The 19,573-nt window shown below is 42.1% G+C and overlaps 2 protein-coding genes across 2 annotated transcripts in view; one reads left to right on the plus strand and one right to left on the minus strand.

Annotated features, from left to right (window-relative positions):
* Positions 1–19,573, minus strand: part of LOC148015403 (myosin-11-like) — a 107,553-nt gene that overhangs the window by 59,971 nt on the left and 28,009 nt on the right. The gene's annotated exons all lie outside the window — the stretch shown is intronic.
* On the plus strand, positions 1,706–18,950 carry LOC148015404 (uncharacterized). The gene is made up of 4 exons (XM_087666043.1): positions 1,706–2,771; positions 9,504–9,680; positions 9,813–9,939; positions 18,851–18,950. The coding sequence occupies exons 1-4, from the start codon at positions 1,727–1,729 to the stop codon at positions 18,948–18,950; spliced, it is 1,449 nt and encodes a 482-aa protein (XP_087522169.1). The 5' UTR covers positions 1,706–1,726.

A 19,573-nucleotide genomic window follows, 5' to 3' on the forward strand; every position in this document is an offset into this window, starting at 1 on the left:
CGCTGCGTTCCCTGTCTGAAACGGGACAGGGAACGCCACGTGGCAGGCAAAACTTACCTGCGCCTGGTCGCCCGCATTCTGCTTCCGCCTGCGCTTCGCGTTCTACTCCCGCCCAGACTCCCGCCTGCATCCTGCTCTTCGCGTTCTACTCCCGCCTGCATCCTGCTCCAGGGACCCACCTGCATCCTGCCCCCAGCGGCCAACCACCTTCATTATCTTCCTTCTTCTTCTTTCTTCTCTTCCTTCTCTTCCCTCTCTTCCTTCTTCTTCTTTCTCTTCTTTCTCCTCCCACCTCCAACCTCTTCCTTCTCTTCCTTCTTCTTCTTTCTCTTCTTTCTCTTTCTTCTCTTCCTTCTCTTCTTCCTTCTACCTTCTCTTCACTTCTCCCTTCTCTTCTTCCTTCTTCCTTGAACCTTCTTCCTTCTCTTCCTTCTTCTCCTCTTCTCTTGAGTCTTCCTTCTAAGTTCTTTTCCAAGTTCCAAGTTCTCCTCTTTTCTTCTTCTTCTCCCTTCTCTCCCTTTCCCTTCTCTCTCGACTCTTGAGTGAGTCTTGACTCTTGAGCCTTCTCCCTTCTCTCGAGCCTTCAATTTTCAGCCTTCAATTTTTTCCTTCTCTGGACTCTTGAACCTTCAATTTTCAGCCTGAAATCATAAATGGCTTCATCTTCCCTCCCCGCTCGTCGGGTTGGTGGTCGAGGAAGAAGGCCTGATGATTGGTCATGGTGGGAAGAAGTAAATGCTAACCGCCCTTTGAGTCGTGGAGGATCTCGACCATGGACTTGCAAGCTTTGCCCATACAAGCGAACTAGTGGAGCAAACTAGGTAATCCATTGAGCCGAGCATTTGTATTTCAAATTTTTATTGATTTCAATTTTTCAAAGTTACTTACATATTAGAATATGGACTACCAATTGCCACTTGTTCCATTTTAATATTTATGCATAATCAGGTCCGAGCTCATCTCCTACATGAGCCAAATTCAGAGGTGCAATTTTGTCCAAATGTGACCTTGGAAAAGTAAAGGGAGCTTCGTGACCGTGTAGCAGGTCAACAAGCTTATCTTGCATCTAAACCATGACGTGTTGCAATTGACCCTGCAACTTTTGTGACACCATCCCCATCAGATGTATCTAGAGCAGGGTCAGTATCAGGAAGTGCTACCTCCACACCTGCTGCAGGCATTGCATCGGCCATGGCATCAACAACGCCACATGTTGCACGTAGACAAAGCACACTTGATGCTAGTTGGGATCCCAAGAAGAAGGAAGAGGTGGATACATCAGTGGCACGCTTTTTTTATCATGACCACATTCAATTTCGTGCAGCCAGGTCAGAGTATTTTAAGTTGATGTGCAAGAAGATTTGTGAGTATGGCCCTTCGTATGTACCTCCATCATCAGAGACCTTACGCACCACTTTGCTCGACAAAGGAAAAGCGCCTTGTTGAGCAAGCAGCAGTGACTAGAAAGAGCATGCGGGCTAAAAATGTAGTTTCTTTGATTGCTGATGATTGGAGTGATACACGCAAGCGATCCATTCATGGTATGGTTGCTTATTCTCGTGGAGAAATGTATTTCATATCTTCACTTGCAGCAGAGTGGGTTACAAGTGTTGAGCTTATTAGCCCAGAGCATATTGTGGGATTTGTTGCAGATGGAGAGCCTGCAAATAGGGCAGCAGGTGCTATTATTCAGGGATATTATCCGCATATCACAGTTTCATATTGTATGGCTCATTGCTTGAACAACCTACTAAGGGATATTGGTAACCTGTCATGGATTGCATCTGTCATAGAGCAAGGAGCTCAAATGGTTAGCTTTGTTTTGAATCACCAATTTCTTCGCCATCACTTCTCTTTACGGTCGAAGAAGACACTTTTAAAATATTCTGATACCAGATTTGCCTTTAACTTCTTGATGCTAGGTAGGTTAAGAGAATGCAGTGGTGCCTTGAGGCAGTTATTTCTTAGTGATGAGTTTACCTCATCAACATTGGCAGATATTCCTACAGGTATCTTATGCTTGGAGAAAGCAAATAACTCCACTTTTTGGGATGATGTAAAGCGGATAGATGCTATGGTATCACCCATTGTACATTTATTGAGGTTTATGGATGCTATGCAACCTTGCATTGGCAAGGTATATGAGGCTATGGACAGGCTGAATGAAAAGTTGCAGGAGTTGGTACCAAATGATGAGGCGTATGAGGAAATACACCATTTAGTTGTGACGAGGTGGAACTCCTATAGCTCACCCATGCATGCAGCTGCATTTGTTGTGGATCCTGAGTTCCAGGGCAAGGATCAAGAGAATGACACTGAGGTTATGGATGCATGGAGACTTATACTGTCTCGTCTAGTGCCTAATCATGGCACTAGACGAAAGATCAGAGATCAGCTTTCATGTTATAGGACCTTTCGGGGTTCTTTTGGTTGTGGGGATGCACAGGAGGATCGCTGTAAGATTGGGGCAGCATTGTGGTGGGAGAACTATGGTTCGGATGGTCTTGAGTTGCAGCAACTAGCCATCCGTATTTTGAGTCAGTCAGTTAGCTCCTCTTGTTTGGAGCAATTGTGGAGTATCTACGCTCACATTGCTTCAAAGAAGAGGAACCGTCTTGGGGTGGAGAGGACAAACGATCTAGTATTCGTTAGTGCTAATTTGAGGATGTTATATAACAGTATGACAACAAAGCCTCATCCATTCACAGAGTGGCAGATGCAGCAAGAAGAGGAGACACATGCTGATGTTGAGGGAGATGCAGCAATTCATGGTACACATGATGATGAGGCTGGCACTTCAGGAGTGGCTAGAGCAGCCTCAGATCATGATCATGATCTTTGATTTAGCTTACTTATCACGAGTCTCATGATACATGAGTCATGACACATTTACATTATATATGATATTATGATCATTGATGACACTGTGACACTTGGGCTGTTGACAGTTGTGCCATGCCGATATTATATTTGTACTTGAGTCTTGCAGTCTTGTAGTTGCCCTTTGGGCTATTTTGGTATGCCGCATTTTGCTTCAGTCTAGAGATTAGACTTTATATTTGTAGTCTTTTTTGGGGCAATGAGCATGTTCTTTCAAAGATTAGACTTCAATTTCATATTTGTAATCTTTTAAGTTTTTTGGCAGCAATGGTACCATAGGCATGTTCTTTTACTATTTAGCTTAGACTTTAAAGTTTAGTTCATTGTTCATTGTTTTATCATTTATGATTTTTGGCATATGTATTATGGATTTTATTATTTATAATTGAATAGCTTACCTCTTGAGCCTTGTAAGTTGCAATTCAATTTCTAATGAATAGTTTTAGAATAATGCATGATATCTTAAAGTTAAAAATTAAAATGATTTGTCCTTGTGGATTATATACCTTGGTTTTAAGTTTTAACACTCCAGAGTCCACATGGATTATAAGTGAAGTATTAAATTTTTTTCATGAATTTTGATTTTTTAAATGCCGTTCCCATTCCCACGTCTCCGTTCCCTAGGTTTGGAGTTCCCGTCCCTGTCCCCGTCCCCGTTCCCCGTTCCCCGTTCCATGTTTCTATGATGCAAACTCAACCAATGGCAAATACTGCTCCCACTGTGTCTTGTGGTCTGAAACATAGCACCTCAAAAGATCCAACACTGTGGAATTTGCTTCCTCCGACTGACCACCTATCTGTGGATGGAATGATGATGAGAATTTCAGCGTCGTACCCATACTTTCAAACAACCCCTTCCAGAATACTTGAAAATGTGATGCATAAATAATCATGCCATATGATCAATCTTTGTATTCTTCCTCACCGGAATGAAATGGACTTGTTTGCTAAATGTAATATATTAAATATATAAAAGAAGAAAATTAACGCCCCACGGCGGCGTATCGAGCTGGTGTGTGTGAGGGGAGATGGAGGAGCCAGCAAGCTCCTCGCTGGAGCTTGCTCGGCTCCCTCACCATGCATGCTGACAGGTAAGGGAGAAAGGATTCCCTCCCCTCCCCTATTTAATGAGGGAGGGCCGCACAGATAACGAGAAAAAGGAGGAGAACAACATACTCGCCGCCCTGCCCGATTTCTGCCGCCTGAACGCTGCCACTAGAGAGGAGGAGGCATTGTGTCGCTGCCAAAGGTCGTAGAAGATCTGTCGAGCCACCGCCACCGTTGCCGCCCTCGTAGCCGTCGGACGGCTGGCTATCTTCTCCCCCCCCCCCCAACGTCAATGAAGCTTCTCTAGAAAGCTTCCTAAGGGGGGGGCTAATTAAGCCCCCTTTCACCCCCCTTATGTCCCTTTTAACCTTTTCACCCCCCTCATACTCTTTTTTACACAACCCCCCTAAGCCTTTTTTTTTTAATCCCCCATGTCCCCATTATTTCTTTCTTTTTTCCCCCCTCATTCCCCCCTAGACCCCAAATCCAAACCATCATGGGCCCCGGATGTTGTCCCGTGAAGAGTAGAGAGGAATAGGGTGGAAGAAGATAAAGAAGAGAAAGGAGTGAAGGAGGAAGAGTAGAGTAAAATAGGGTGGGAGAAGATAAAGAAGAGAAAGAGAGGAGTGAAGGAGGAAGAGTAGAGTGGAAGAGAGGAGTGAAGGAGAAAGAGTAGGGTGAAGGAAGGAATAGGGTGGGAAAGGATAAAGATGAGTAAGAGAGGAGTCAAAGAGGAAGAGTAGAGAAGGAATAGAGGGAGGTAGAAGAGAAAAAAAAAGAGGGAAAAAGAGAAGTGAAGGAGGAAGAATAGGGAAGGAGAAGGAAAAAGGTAGAGGAAGTGCAAGAAAAGAGAATAATTTCCTTCTATACCTTTTACCCCAAGCCCTAAGTTCTCCAAAGGTTCATATGGTTACAAAATCACACTCACCCATAAACTTTTTGCCAAGTATATACCCTATAGGGCCTTCTTAGGCTTTATAAATCTTTTCCTCTCCGGTGAAGCTAAGAACCTAAGGTCCTATTATTCCTTCTCGTGATCAACCATTTAAACGGCACCTTGCCTCGAAAGAGAGACGGTGGAAATCCAGAAGAAAGAGTAAAAGCTACCTTCACGTTCGAACTGCGATGCCGCCTAAGAAAGTCCAAGGAGTAGCTGCGGGAGGGTCATTTCCCAGTATCCATGTGGATATCTCACCCCAAAACCAGGTTTTTCCTTCTTGGCTTTAAATCGGTTTTAAGTCAATCATGCAGAGAGAAATTGTTACGGATAGGATATATTTTTCCGAGTTATTTACAATGAAGGAGTTTAGTTTAATTGAACAAATGATAATGTATAGAACATAGTTTCCTTCGAATAGCATCATGCATTATAACGAATTACGAGCAAGATTATCTACTTACTATAGTAGTATATTTCAGTTAAATCTTGAAGGTATAAAAATTGTATCTTGCACCATTAGTCCTATTCCTTTTTGCAACGAATCATTGTAAATGATTAAATTCATGAAAGGTTTCTTTCGTTGCTCAAATTACTAGGAAGTTATCATTGCTATTTGCATATCTTAGCAAGGAAATGATTGTTATTTGGCATGAGTTTCGTCGGCAAGAAAAAAGGAAGATTAAATTGAATTGTACCGACTGAAAAATCAATTGTCACAAGGATAACAAAACCGTGACAAGGTGATCAATATTACCTTCCAAAAGATAACCTAACCAATCTAAACTTAAAAATACCATGCTGCAAAAATATGCCTTGGAAATGATTTAAAGACCAAAGGAACATTTATACCTTAAGCACTTGACTACTTTCCTTATTGTAGGGTCAATAAATTCGTAACGATAAAGGGCTAGGGTTTGTCCCTGAGGTTCTTAAAAAGAAACCCTAGGTTCGACATACGTCAGCTTAAAGAAACTTAAACGGATTATTTCAACGCAGGACTTGCGCAGCAAGTACGAAGTCATGTGGTCTTGTGACTGATTCACAAGACGAAAGGGTAAATAAACTCAACAAGGATGGCAGATCCTTACTCAAGTTATCTTGCAAATGGATGTATTCTTGGATATCCTTCTAAATAAGGAAAGTTATAAACCGGAAACTAAAGTATCTAATGAACTTTAGGGTTGACCAAGTTGGGTTAATAAGGTACGCCCTAACCCGGACTATAAAGGATCTCGCCAAGTTACAAGACACCTTGGAAACGAGTGCTGATACACTCAAAAGGAAAGAATAATTCCTTAGCAGTTTGCCAAACAACACGGTCGATTTAATGGAAATGTTTGTGCTTGCTAGAAATTTTTTAGCACTGTTTGAATTATGAATTACAAATTAAATGAATACCTATACTTCAAGTTGAAGGCCTGAAGGGAGAGGCAGTTTCAATTACCCCCGACTGCCCGCCTAACCCTAACCAAGGGTGTTGTTGACCGCGCCGAGAACGTGGACCGAACCGCCGCGAGAGGTTTCTCCGTTGAGCTCTACTTGGAGCAGGAGGACGCTTGGGTGCCAGGGGGAGCTCTGGCCGTAAATCCCTCGCATTCCGGGTCTTGCACAAGAGGCTAACGTGACTCGGGATTGGATCTCGAGGCCCGCATACTAGTCTACAGGCAGAAGCTTGAAATAGTGATCACTGTGGATTACTGGATAGCCTTCGGGCAGATTATGAACAAGCCTACGGACGGAACTCCTTGTATTTCAAAGATAAAAATGATGCTATGTTAAAGAACTTGTTTGATATTGTTTTTCTATGTCACGTGATAAGATTACGTGAAGGAACCAGTGTTTAACGGATTAATTAAAGAAGCTGGTTGTTACATGTCAAACTAATGTGTTAGATAATTACATAACTAAAATAAACCGAGGAAAATGCGGAGGATGGGCCATAGGTCCGTCCTGTGATTGGGTGGTCCCGGTCAACCGAGATCTTTTCTCAAAGAACAGCGTGATGATCGTCAAAGAAAACGAATAACGAAAGCGATGACCTAGAGTTATGTCTTAACCGATTTACGCTGTTTTAGGGGAACTGAATGGGACTATGCCTCATGGCAGAGAGGTTGAGCTTTGCATCCCTCTCGTTTCCCATTCTCCTTAAACCAGGTGCAGCGTGAATCCGCTTCGGACCTGGCGTTTTTGCGTAATGTAGTTCGCTTGGGTCCGACGCTAGTTGCTGTTAGTTAATGACCAGTCAGGAAAACCCTAATTCCGGTCGATCCTAAGTGGGAACGGCCAAGATACTTCCGCTACGTGGCAGACGTGGAAAGACCTAGATCACAAATCCCGTAACATTCCATGGGAATGCCGGGCGGAGCCTTCTAGACATTCTTTCCGATGGACTGCTAAGACGTGTCCTGGATGATACGAAAATGACACGTTACACTAAACCTGCAAATAATAGTCCATATCCCATCATTCCCTGTAGATATCCTAGGAAGCTCGAAGATAAAGTCCATAGCAACGCTCTGTCAAGGCCTATCTGAAATAGGCAAGGGCTGCAACAAGGCCGGCATCTTTTGCCTATCATGCTTTACCTTCTGACATATGATGCATGCTCTAACAAACTACTCTACATCATGCCTCAAAGCTGATCAATTAAAAAAATGCTCCACTGCCCTAACTATGGCATCAATATCTTTGTGTCCTGCATACGGAGGAGCATGACTTTCAATGATCACTCTAGGCTTAACTGCTTTGTGACACACAATCGTCCATGCATCAACAAAAATCCATCTCTTAGCATAAAATGCTCATGCCTTTGGCCATTGCAAAGCTGATCACAAACATTAGCAAAGTCTGGATCAACAACATATTGCTCTTTCATGGCATCCAACTCGGTGTGATGAACCATAGTGACAGCTGAAATTTGTGGCTTACGTGACAGTGCATTAGCCACAACATTCTTTTTACTATCAATGTGTATAATCTGAAAATGAAACATTGAGAGAAAATTTGCCCATCTTATATGCTTCTCTGACAACTTTTTTTGCGTCAGAAAGTACCTCAAAGTCTGTGGTCTGTCTGCACTGTAAAATCAGCCCCAAACAAATAATGTTTCCACATAGACAGTGTATGAATTACAGCCAAGAGCTCTTTCTCATAAACCTATAAATTCCTCTCTGCACCGTGGAGAATTCAGCTCTCATAAGCCACAACTCAATCATCTTGCATAAGGACAATCCCAATGTTGTTACCACATGCATCACACTGAACCACAAATGACTTCCTTAGATCAGGAAACACAAGCACAAGATCTGAAATCATCTTTTCCTTCAACTTTTCAAATGCCGAAATTTCCACTGCTGTCCGTCTAAATGGCACATCTTTCTTTTGCAAAGCATGCAATGGAGATACAATTTCAGCAAACCCGCGTACATACTTCCTGTAGTAAGAACATAAACCCAAGAAGCTGCGGATCTCATGAACATTCTTCAAAGCTGCCCATGAACATATTGCTTCAACCTTAGCAAGGTCCATACGAATACCATCAACCCATACAATATGTCCCGAGAAGTAGATTTCATGCAAAAAGAATTCACTCTTCTTGTCGTTAATAGCAGCCTATGCTTATGTAGTCTGGTTATTACGTTTACCCTTTTTGCAGCAGCCAATGTATGACAACTTGACTCCCAAAGAGGAAGCAAAAGACTATGATGAGGATGAAAAAGCAGTGAAGTTTGAGTCCTTCAGTGGTGCACAAGATAGGTTGAAAGCTTTGCCCTTCATTCAGCGATTTGATACAGCCTATTCAGGGAAAAAATTCACCGAATCCTCTAAGATTCGAAAGGCAGCCACTTTCTTGGAGGGGAATGTATTGCAGTGGTGGTCCACGCTCTTGATGCAAGATAGAGCACCGTCAACATGGGTACAATTCAAGAAAATGTTTGCATCAAATTGGTTGACTAGTACCTTTGAGGTGGACATCATGACAGCTTGGAACAAGCTTGGTGCAAAGAAATGCAAGAATTTAGAGCAATACAATAAGAAGTTTTGGGATGCATTGCTGCCCGTCACTTCTTATCGTGTCGTATCCCTTCATGAGCAAGTGGAAAAATATGTATGTGGGCTGCCCAAGAAATCAAGGATTTTCGCATAAAATCCACTGTGTCTAGCATGTCTCAACTCATAAAGACTGCTGCTACAGCCGATGCTTTGCTGCATGAAAACCATTCGGGCTTCCAAGAGAGCGGGGAGAAGCCAAATAAAAAGTTGTTTAAGGCTGAGAAAAGGGGCATATCTGAAAACCAGCATGAAAAGAGGCCAAAACAACAAAGAAAGGACTCGAAAACTTTGACATAACGTAGGGAATTGATAGCTGCAAATAAATGCTTTATTTGTGAACAGGAGGGTCATATTGCAAAGAACTGTCCCAATAGGCAGCAAGCTGTAAAATCAGAAAATCAGGGAGATCCTAAGGGTAAAAGACCCAAAACATCGGTGGAATTGATGCCCGATGTTGTTAGTGATCAGCCCAAAGATGATGCTACTGAGTTGTGCAGAGCATAGGGCAAAATTAGGGATCAACATGCAATGATCTTCTTTGATAATGGTGCACGAGCCAACTTCATCTCTACTAACATGGCAGCCCGTCTAGGCATCAAAGAGGATGAGATGGGAGAGATGGGGAAAGTTAGAATGGCATGTAAGGGTCATGCAGAACCTGTCACACCACTCATTGGAAAACTTCGGTTGCACATACAGGGATATGTGGAGAGCGAAGAGTTTTACATTGCTCCATTTGAGAGTTGTGATGTGTTGCTTGGTATGCCATGGTGCCACCGTATGCATGTAGTGATTGATTCATATGTAAAAGAGATCACTATTCAACATAAAGGAAAGGCACTCACACTTGATGTAAAGTTGAAAGGGGAATCTGTCCCTGTTGTATATGCAGCCGCTATTTCTAAAGTAATGAAACATCATCTTTCAGCGTATTTAGTTTTTGATAAGGATAAGGATGATAGTGAGAATGTTGGGAATATGTCTAAATTAGAGAAGGATCACATGCCATTTCTGAAAATGTATACTGATTGCTTTTCTCAGTCACTTCCAAGGCAGCTACCACCTAAAAGACCCGAAGATCATGGCATAGACCTTATCCCTGGAAGCAGCCCTCCTAGTAAACCACCCTGTAGAGTCAGTGCAGCCCAATAGGAGAAGATTATGAGTCAGGTAAATGAGCTGTTAGAAAAAGGGCTGATTCAGCCCAGCTCATCTCCTTTCTGTTCTCCAGTGCTTTTGGTGCAGAAAAAGGACGGTTCATGGCGTATGTGCATTAACTATCATGCTCTGAACAAGATCACGATAAAGAACCACTTTCCGATCCCTCGGATCGATGATGTTATGGATAGATTGCAGGGGGTAGCAATATTCAGCTGTATAGATTTGAAAAGTAGGTAATCATCAGATACGCATTAGACCGAAGGATGTTCCTGAGACAGCTTTTAGGACATCTTTTGGATTATATGAATTTCTTGTCATGCCTTTTGAACTAACGAATGCTCCAGCCACTTTTAATCGGATGATGGATCGCATCTTTCGGCCACATAGAGCATTTGTGGATACTTTCTTGATGACATGATTGTCTATTCAAAGAATGAAACAGAGCATAGAAAGCACTTGGACATTGTTTTCATGTATGCCCGGCTGTTCAAAATCCATTGGGATTGGCACTTCTATAATGGCCTTGCATTTGCATTCCTTGCCCCATAGGTACCAACTATTTAGCTTCATTGGCATCTTTAGGAGCTTCAAGTGAAGGATTTGGCACTACCTTCGGTGCACCTTGCTGTCTCGAAGGTGTAGAAGTTCACTTCTTCTTCTTGCCCTTGTTGTCCTTCTTCAGAGCATTCAAAAATCGGGTGAACTGAGGATTCTTTGCCAATTCAGCGGACACCCTGTTGGCCCCATAACTGGCGCCCCTTTCGGTATTTCTTTAATTTCAATTGTTGATGGATAAATTACAAGCCGAGATTTCACGATCTCCTTGGCTGATTCAAAAGCCCCTTGCTGTTCCAATAATCAGCAAAGCATTCGGGCCAATCGCCCCTTGATTTTCACCCAGGACTTGCTCTAATGGAACCCCAACTGGTCAAATGCTGCCCCAAATTCACAATAGATGGACTGGCATCTGAAATCCTCACAATTCCACGAATTTCTGGTGCTGATTTCAGTGTACAATGCCTTTGACTGATGGCACAGGTCCCAAGGTGGCTGCTAAACCCTAATTACTGCTGTAATTTAGGGTTTACAGCAGTAAACTCTCTGCTGTCCACCAAATTTGGCTGTACTCTGCTACCCATGGCTTAGAATTGCTGAGAACACTTGAGCATAGACTGGAGGAGATGAGAGAATGCTGTAGAAAGAGAAAATCAACTGAAATGTATCTTCTGATTCGTAGCTTTGATAGCACCAACAACTTCAAAAGGGGGGTAAAACACAAGCTCAGCTACCAAGCCCTCCTCTCCTACCGCCGCCTCTCTTGAGGCGAAAGAGAAAACCTGCTACCCCTATCCTGTCGCGGCGCGCGATCAGTCGTCATCGCCTCTCGAAGCCAAATCTGATCTCCTCCTCTCCCTCCACCAACCTTCGAATGGCTGCCATTCACCTTTCACCACCCTCCAACAACCTTCTTCCTAGTTGCATGGGAAAGTTTTGCCAAGTGGCAACCTTCCTAATGCATTTTCAGCCATTAAATTAATTTTTCAGAATTAATTAATTCTGAAAATTAATTTCAGCCCTTTTGACCCTGCCCAAAATTAAACGTGCCCATCTAGAATGAAATTGGCTAGGCCATTTGCAACTTGGAGTGGTTCCCAACCTCTGTTGACCCTTAGACTAGCATTAATTAATTAATTAATGCTAGTCCCTAGTGTCACCACTAACACTTAATGGCTAAACAATTGTCCTAGGGTCCAACCTGGCACCAACTGACCACCAAAACCCAGTTGGCATAGCTTAACACAACTTTTGCCTTTAACACCCACTGCATCCTCGGGTTCCTTGGCCAATACCCATGAAATAACCGCCATGTGCATCACATGTGCTAAACAACCTTGCGCATTTGATTAGTAACTTAATCAAATGTTACTAGCAAGATTAAAGTATCTCAAAATTTCACGTCCCCGTGACATGAGGTCATAGACTCTCACACTGTTTTAGTAATTGCATATGACAAGCCACATCCTAGTGACCTCTACATAATGACCCAATTCTTTGCCCAATCGAAAGCAAAGGACCCAAAGTTCCACTACTTCCAAGCTTTACCCACCACACAGGAGCCTACGGACATGGAGCGTCTTTGGCATTATCACCTTAGATATCTTGGGTACAACTCACTCCATAAGCTATCACACCATTAGATAGCCAAGGGCCTTCCATGTCTAAAACTATCCAAGGATGTCTATCCAACTTGGTAGCTAGGAAAACAACACCACACTCCATTTCCTCAGCACACCACACATACAATTCAAGCACCTCTTAGATTGATCCATAATGATAATTATGGGTCAATATCCACTATTGCCATTAATGGTGCGTTGTACTTTGTTTTAATAGTGGATGTCTATTCTCAATACATGTGAGTGTATTTTCTAAAGCATAAATCTGATGCATTTACCTACTTTTCACATGGGTACTACTAGTGCCAAACAAGATTGGTCATCGAGTAGGATGTCGAGGAGTAATTCTGGTTGAGAATTTATCTCCCACAAGTTGACGGTGTTTCTACAAAAGCATTGCATTTCTCGCCAACTCACCTCTACCAACTCCCCCTCTCAGAATGGAGTCATAGAGCATAGGACCCCAATTGAGATGAACATGGCACACTTTACACTGTTCGGAGCGCAATTTTCTAAGTGCCTTTGGGTCGAGGTTGTTAATACTTCAATGTAAATCCTCAATCAATGCATGACAATGGTAGTTTCTCAGATGACTCTCTTCTAGGCATTTTTTGGCACTCGATCTATCATTTCCCACTTAAAAGACTTATTATACCTCGCTCAAACAAAACTATCGCAAAAATGAAATAAGATAAGTGGCCTACGAAACAAAAGGCAAACTTATATTATGCACACACTCCTAATGATAAGATAAAAAGGCTCGCTTCCAAACTGATCTCTTGATTTTTTATGTCTATTCCTCTAAGGTGAAAGCCTTTTATTTGTTTGATCCTCGAACAAACAAGGTGATTGTCCAAACCGGACATGTTTTTTACAAGAGGAACATTGAACAGACCACAAAACTAGTCTCTAAGCCGATCCTTCCACCTTTTGTATCAGAGATGGTGCTATCTAAGCCAAGTTTGCTACCTGCTCTTGACCCACATGTAGAGTCTTCAACACCTACACCTCTCCAAGATCTGTTACCTCACTAGTACTAGCAATCCATGCAAGATTCAAGGACTCTTCCACTTGATTCAACCATGAAGGGTGCGAGAAGATCTGCCTAGCTTGCCCCTGGTGTATCATTTGAACATATATTTGCGGCAAATCATATAGTGCATTCTAAGCTAGAGAGTTTGCAAGAGACTCTAAAGCATCCCCAATGGTGAGAGGCCATGGAAAAGAAGCTTGAGAGCATTGATTGAAATGAGACTTGAACATTGTTGGATCGTCATCGGGACTAAGTTGATCTTTAGGACGAAACTGAAATCTAATGGAATTTTGAATAAATACAAGGCTCGCCTTGTAGTGTATGGTTTCTGATAAAAATATGGCATAGATTATGAGAAGATCTTCACACATACTATTTGATTGACATCATTCCGCCTATTTGTTGCACTAACCACTCACCACAATGGGCCACTTTATCAAATGGATGTCAAAAGTACCTTCCTATCTACAAGGTACATAATCTTATATGACTATTGTGAGAGGTGAGAGGATGCACAAGGATTGAAGCTTGAGCTCAACTGTAATAACAATTAACAGTGAAGAGAGTGTGATAGCATGACCCCCAATACAATAATCTCTAGAGTATAAGGTGCGAGTACAAAGTACAACCCTTAAACCTTAGGGTTGTAAGAGGGTGTTCACACCCAAAGAGTGTAAAACACGATAAGTGCCCAAACTATGTAGCATACGCACATAGTAAAAATAAATAAATCTTGGGAAAAACCTCTCATAAGGAGAGTAAAAAGTGTCCCAATGTCCTACTGAGCATCATCGACACTCCTCTATGAGCATAGGCATGAGTCAAATCCAACAAACCCCCTTGGAGTGAAGAGTAATCAAAATGCAAGGTTATCCACCAAAGGCGATCAAATTTAAAGCATTGCGGAATGCTTCAAATTTGTCACAAGGAAAAGCTTTGGTGAAGATGTTTGCCATATTACTAGTGGTAGAACAATAGACAAGGCTGATATCACATATGTGTAGCCTCTCTCTTGGAAATTGATAAAGTATCTCAATGTGTTTCGTGCGTGCATGAAACATTGGGTTCCGTGCCACTACAATGACACTCTAACTATCAGTGAATAAAGGAGTAGACTCAATGATAAATACATCCAAATCAACCAACAAGCATCTAAGCCATACGCATTCAATTGTGGTGGTGAAAGCTGCCTTGTATTCAACTTCACATGATGATGTGGCAACAATGAATTGTTTCTTGCTAAGCCAAGAGATGCAAGATAAGCCAAGAAAGAAACAATTACCACTAGTGGAGTGACAAGAATCATAATCACCAACCCAATCAGAATCATTGTAAGCATGTAAGTGCAGTGGTCCCCCCTTGGCATAAAGTAATCCAAGAGTCCTAGTACCCTGCAAGTAACAGAAAACACGCTCACAACTTGCCAATGCGACATGCGTGGCTGATGCATATACCTACTCAAGGCTGAAAATGTAAAGTGTATGTCCGGCCTTGTATTGCATAAGTGAATAAGACATCCAACTACTGTAGCATATTTATGGATATCAAACAAATCAGTTTCATCATGTAATAATAACTTTAGTCCACGTTCCATTGGTGTACAAACTGGCTTGCAATCCTATAAGCCAAACCTCTCAAGAAGTTTACCAATGTAACTAGACTCTGGCAATCTAATGCCTCTAGCATCATGAATGAACTGAATGCCCAAGTAATAGTGCAAAGGCCCCAAATCTAACATCTCAAAAGTTTACTACAAATTTTGTTTAAATCCTAAAATCTAATCAACATGTGTCCCTGTAAGCAAAAGATCATCAACATATAGCCATATGACCACTAAGCATCCCCCCTCATTACATACGTAAAGGATAGACTCTAATGAGTTGTTTATGAACTCTTGGCTGAGTAAAAAGGCATCAATCTTTGCATACCAAGCTCAAGGAGCTTGCTTCAAACCATATAAAGCCTTTTCTAGCTTACAGACCAAGTATTCGGATCCCACAACTGCAAAACCAATGGGCTATTATACATACACTTCTTCTTGAAGTTTCCCATGTAAAAATGCAATCTTTATATCAAGCTAGTGCACAATCCATCCATAATGGGCAGCTAAAGCAACCATAGACCTAATGGTAGTCATGCAAAATGCAGGAGCAAATGTCTCCTCATAGTCAATGCCTTACTTCTGTGTATAGCCTTTAGCCACAAGCCTAGCCTTATATTTATCAATGGATCCATTTGCATTTCTTTTCAACTTATAGACCCACTTTGTACCAATGGCTTTCTTCCCAACAACCAAAGACACTAAATCCCATGTTTGATTCTTTATGATGGAATCAAGCTCAGCTTGCATTGCTGCCATCCAATGCACACTATGTTGTGCATCCTCAAAACATTCAAACTCCTCATCATTAAGTGTATCTGCTACCATAACAAACTCCATGGTATGTGCACCATCATGCATACAAGCTTGCCTTCTAGTATGATCGGCAATAGGAGCATGCAATAGGAGCATCCAAATGACTATCTTTCATAGTCTACAAATACCATCTACGCATTTGCCTAACTTCCTGTCTATGTACAAGCTCTTGATGAATTTCAAATTTAGTACCTTGCTAAATATCTAGATCAGCCATAGGCTAATTTTTTGCATTACCCAATGGAGCAACTAGCTGAACATTAAGTTCACTTTCTGAAGTTCCAACTATATCACCGAAAGAAATGGACAACAGCCCTTCAAATACATCATTGGTAGCTTGATATGTATCAAAACCAACAAGGGATATATCTAATTTTTTATCAAAAACCACATCCCTAGTGACAAATACCTTCTTAGAGATAGGATCATATAATCTATATCCTTTGCTCTCACTGTTGTACCCCACAAAAAATGCATTTAACAACCTTGTTATCCAACTTCTTTCAAAGTACCTTGGGAATCTATGCATACACAAGACACCCAAAAGTATAAAAATATCCAACATAAGGTTTCTGGTTATTCCAAGCCTCAAAAAGTGTGACATTCCTTAATGCCTTAGTGGGACACATGTTCAAAACATAGCAAGCACACATAACTATTTCCATCCAAAAACTATGTGGCAAGCTCTTTGCTTTCAGCACACATCTAGCCATCTCCATGAGTGACTAATTCTTCCTCTGAAACCCCATTCTGTTGTGGAGTATAAGCACTGGTGTACTTATGAACAATGCCCTTCTGCTTCAAAAAAGAATTCAATATAGAAGACATGTATTCCCCCCTCAATCTGAACGGAGAGTCCTAAACTTGCAATCAAATTAATTTTCAGCAAGTGCAACAAAAGCCAAAAAATGCATCGTACACTTCTGACTTTTTCACCAAAGAGTAGACCCAGCAAAAGCGAGTAAAGTCATCAATAAAAGTAACAAAATAGTAACAGCCACCCAATGACTTTGTTTGCATAGGGCCATATACATCCAAGTGCATAATTTGTAATCTAGCAATTGCTCTAAAAGCAACGTCACAAGGAAATGAAAACCAATGCATTTTACCCAAAATGCGCCCCTTGCATATATGCTCAGTAGGTCTCTCTAAGAGAGGTAAACCATCGAGCATCTATATATGTTGCATAAGCATCAAGCTACCATATTTTACATGCCGCATGCGTGCATGCCATAACTCTGCCTGTGACCTAGCAGGATTGAGAGTAGACGCTAGATAAACCGACTGATCAACTGAAAAAGCATTGAGCTCATATAAACCATGACATAAAGTGCCAATCAAAACCAAAGTCATGTGTTCCTTATCTCTGACCATACATATGTCATCATCAAAGGTGACTTGCAAACCACACCTTGTCAAAAGAAGAAATAAATAACAAATTCTTCTTTATGTCTAGCATAGATAAGGCATCCTACAAGCAGAGAATAGAGTCATCAATGGCTGTCAACACAACCTCCCCAATGCCTCTAACAAGGTATAATGCATTATTGGCACATTGTACAGACTTGTCAACCAGGACTGCAAGAATAGAAGAAAACAAATCTTTGTGAGATATGTGTACCTAGAAGCATCACTATCAAAAAATCAAGTGCTCGCATCCTCAGTAGAGCTAAATTCTCTATAAACCCAAGAAGAGTCATAATTGCATGTGTAAAAACAAATTTCAATAGTCTTGTCTACAACAAAAGACGCGGACTCACTAGCAATGGAAGGTGTGTCAGAATCAAACATCCCTGACTCTTTCTCCTTGGCTACGTGCTTTCTACATTCTATGATGTAGCGTTTTGGCTTATTACAATAGTGGCACTTGCTCTTTTTGACTTGCATGCCCCCTATTTCTTGCTTCCCTGTGAAGTACTTGAAGTCCCAGAGCTCTACGGTGTATTTTTAGCTTGACTGCCCTTGCCCTTCTGCCTTGTCATAAAAGCATGCTCAACACCTATAACATTAACACCACTATTCTTTCTTGTCTACTCTTTCTCTAAGAGTAAACTGACCAATTGAAGGAAAGAAAGTGGTTGTGGGAAAATCCTCATAGTGAGGTTCCAGGCCGTATGAAATGCCAAATATGAGAGCGGTAGCGAATTCACGGTAGTGGATATCAACTACGCATCTAAGTAGTACTCATCAACATTCATAAGTTGCTCGCGCAAGTCCTAAATTTTATTCAAATGATCCAGCATAGAACCACCCTCATTCATCTTCACAATCTCAAGCTCTTTCTTCAAGAAAGAGATGCGCGTCTCATTCTTTCCAACAAACATCTATTCTAAGGTTAGCCATGCTTCTCATAAAGAAGCTATAGACCGAATGTGGGGGATGATAGACCATTGGACTACCAATGCAATCAGCGACAAAGCCTGTGCATCCCGTGTGTCCCATGCCTTTTGTACTACTGATCTTTGGGGAAGTGGCTGAGCCAGAGCAGGCTGAGTTGCCTGTTGTCCATGTCCTCTTGGAGAAAATGTAACAGGAGCCACAACTCTGGGCCTAACTTCTTCACCGCTGACATAATCCCAAAGATTCTTTGCAATCAACACATTCTTCGTCATCAAAGACCATAGAGAATAGTTATTGCCATCCAACCTATCCTCCTTGGACACATGTAAATACATCACCTCCCTGATTTGCCATCATAAATGTCACTAATCAAGGAGCAAAAGAGTAATATTTCAAGCAGGACCAACTTGGAAATCTCAAAATTTCCAAAAATTACAGCAAGCACTTTGCTGTAATTAGCAAATTTAATCATACATTGTCAAAAAACTGTCTGAAATGCACTCTGTCCAAGGTGCAAAAGGTGCCCAGCAGCACTGAAAATGCAAAAGCCCCAAAATTTCTTGTACCAAAATGCACGAAATGAGTCTACTTTAGACTGTCACTGATGTACATTTGCCAGTCTTTGAGCTAACAATAAAACCCCCAAAATTTTGATCCAAAATTGCACAAAATCTCTACGTAAAATGTGTCCCAGACACTTACTGAAGCAGAGAAATGCTTCCCGAGCACAAGCCCCTTTTTTAGATCAAATCTGAATAAAAATTAATCATTTTTTATTTTTACCTTTGACTGTGACTGAACAGAGCTGGAGCAGATCTGGCAGTCCTTGCGAACCTAGCTGAGGTGGCAGGCCCTGATGACGTTCGTGCAGGCTGCTGGCAGGCACTTGTGGTGGCTGCATAGGGAGCGGGCGAAGCTGATCGTGCACAAGGCAGAGCAGCTAGGGTCTGGTGCAGGCGGACGTGGTCCAAGGGGCAGGTGGGCGACGCACTTGGAGGTGCTGTGTAAGAAGCTGCAAGGTCTGGTGTAGGGGCAGACAGGCTAGGCGGTGCTAGCACATGCCTAGCGGGCGTCTTCTCTGCTGGTGAGTACCTGTGGCACTGACAACAGACTGTAGGTGGTGCAATTGGCACAAGCAGCGGGCCTGCCTACAGGCTACACTGAAGGCTAGTGAGCGGAGCTACTAGCGCTAGCGGACTTCTAGTGCAGGCGACTGAAGCTGTAAACTGACGTGGGGCTGGATGCCAAGGAGCTGTGGAGCTAAGGACAATTGAAAGGTGGCAGCTCAGCTGGCAGTGGCCACGAGCTGAATTGAGCAGAGGGCTGCTCTGATACCAAATGAGAGAGGTCAGAGGATGCACAAGGATCGAAGCTCGAGCTCAGCTGCAAGAACAGCTGATAGTGAAGAGAGTGTGATAGCAGGACACCCAATACAAGAATCTCTAGAGTGTAAGGTGCAAGTACAAAGTACAACCCTTAAACCTTAGGGTTGTAAGAGGGTGTTCACACCCAAAGAGTGTAAAACA

The sequence above is a fragment of the Lygodium microphyllum genome, chromosome 24 (assembly GCF_053477565.2).
Source record: "Lygodium microphyllum isolate KBCC chromosome 24, Lygodium_microphyllum_v1.1.10, whole genome shotgun sequence".
Lineage (NCBI taxonomy): Eukaryota > Viridiplantae > Streptophyta > Polypodiopsida > Schizaeales > Lygodiaceae > Lygodium > Lygodium microphyllum.

What these genes read in the sequence shown, in the direction of transcription:
- LOC148015404 (XM_087666043.1), top strand. Translation starts at nt 1,727, where the DNA reads ATGGCTCATTGCTTGAACAACCTACTAAGGGATATTGGTAACCTGTCA. An exon ending in GGGAGATGCAGCAATTCATG is followed by an intron (nt 2,772 to 9,503) that starts GTACACATGATG and finishes CTAACATGGCAG; the next exon opens with CCCGTCTAGGCATCAAAGAG. An exon ending in CACATGCCATTTCTGAAAAT is followed by an intron (nt 9,940 to 18,850) that starts GTATACTGATTG and finishes GTGACTGAACAG; the next exon opens with AGCTGGAGCAGATCTGGCAG.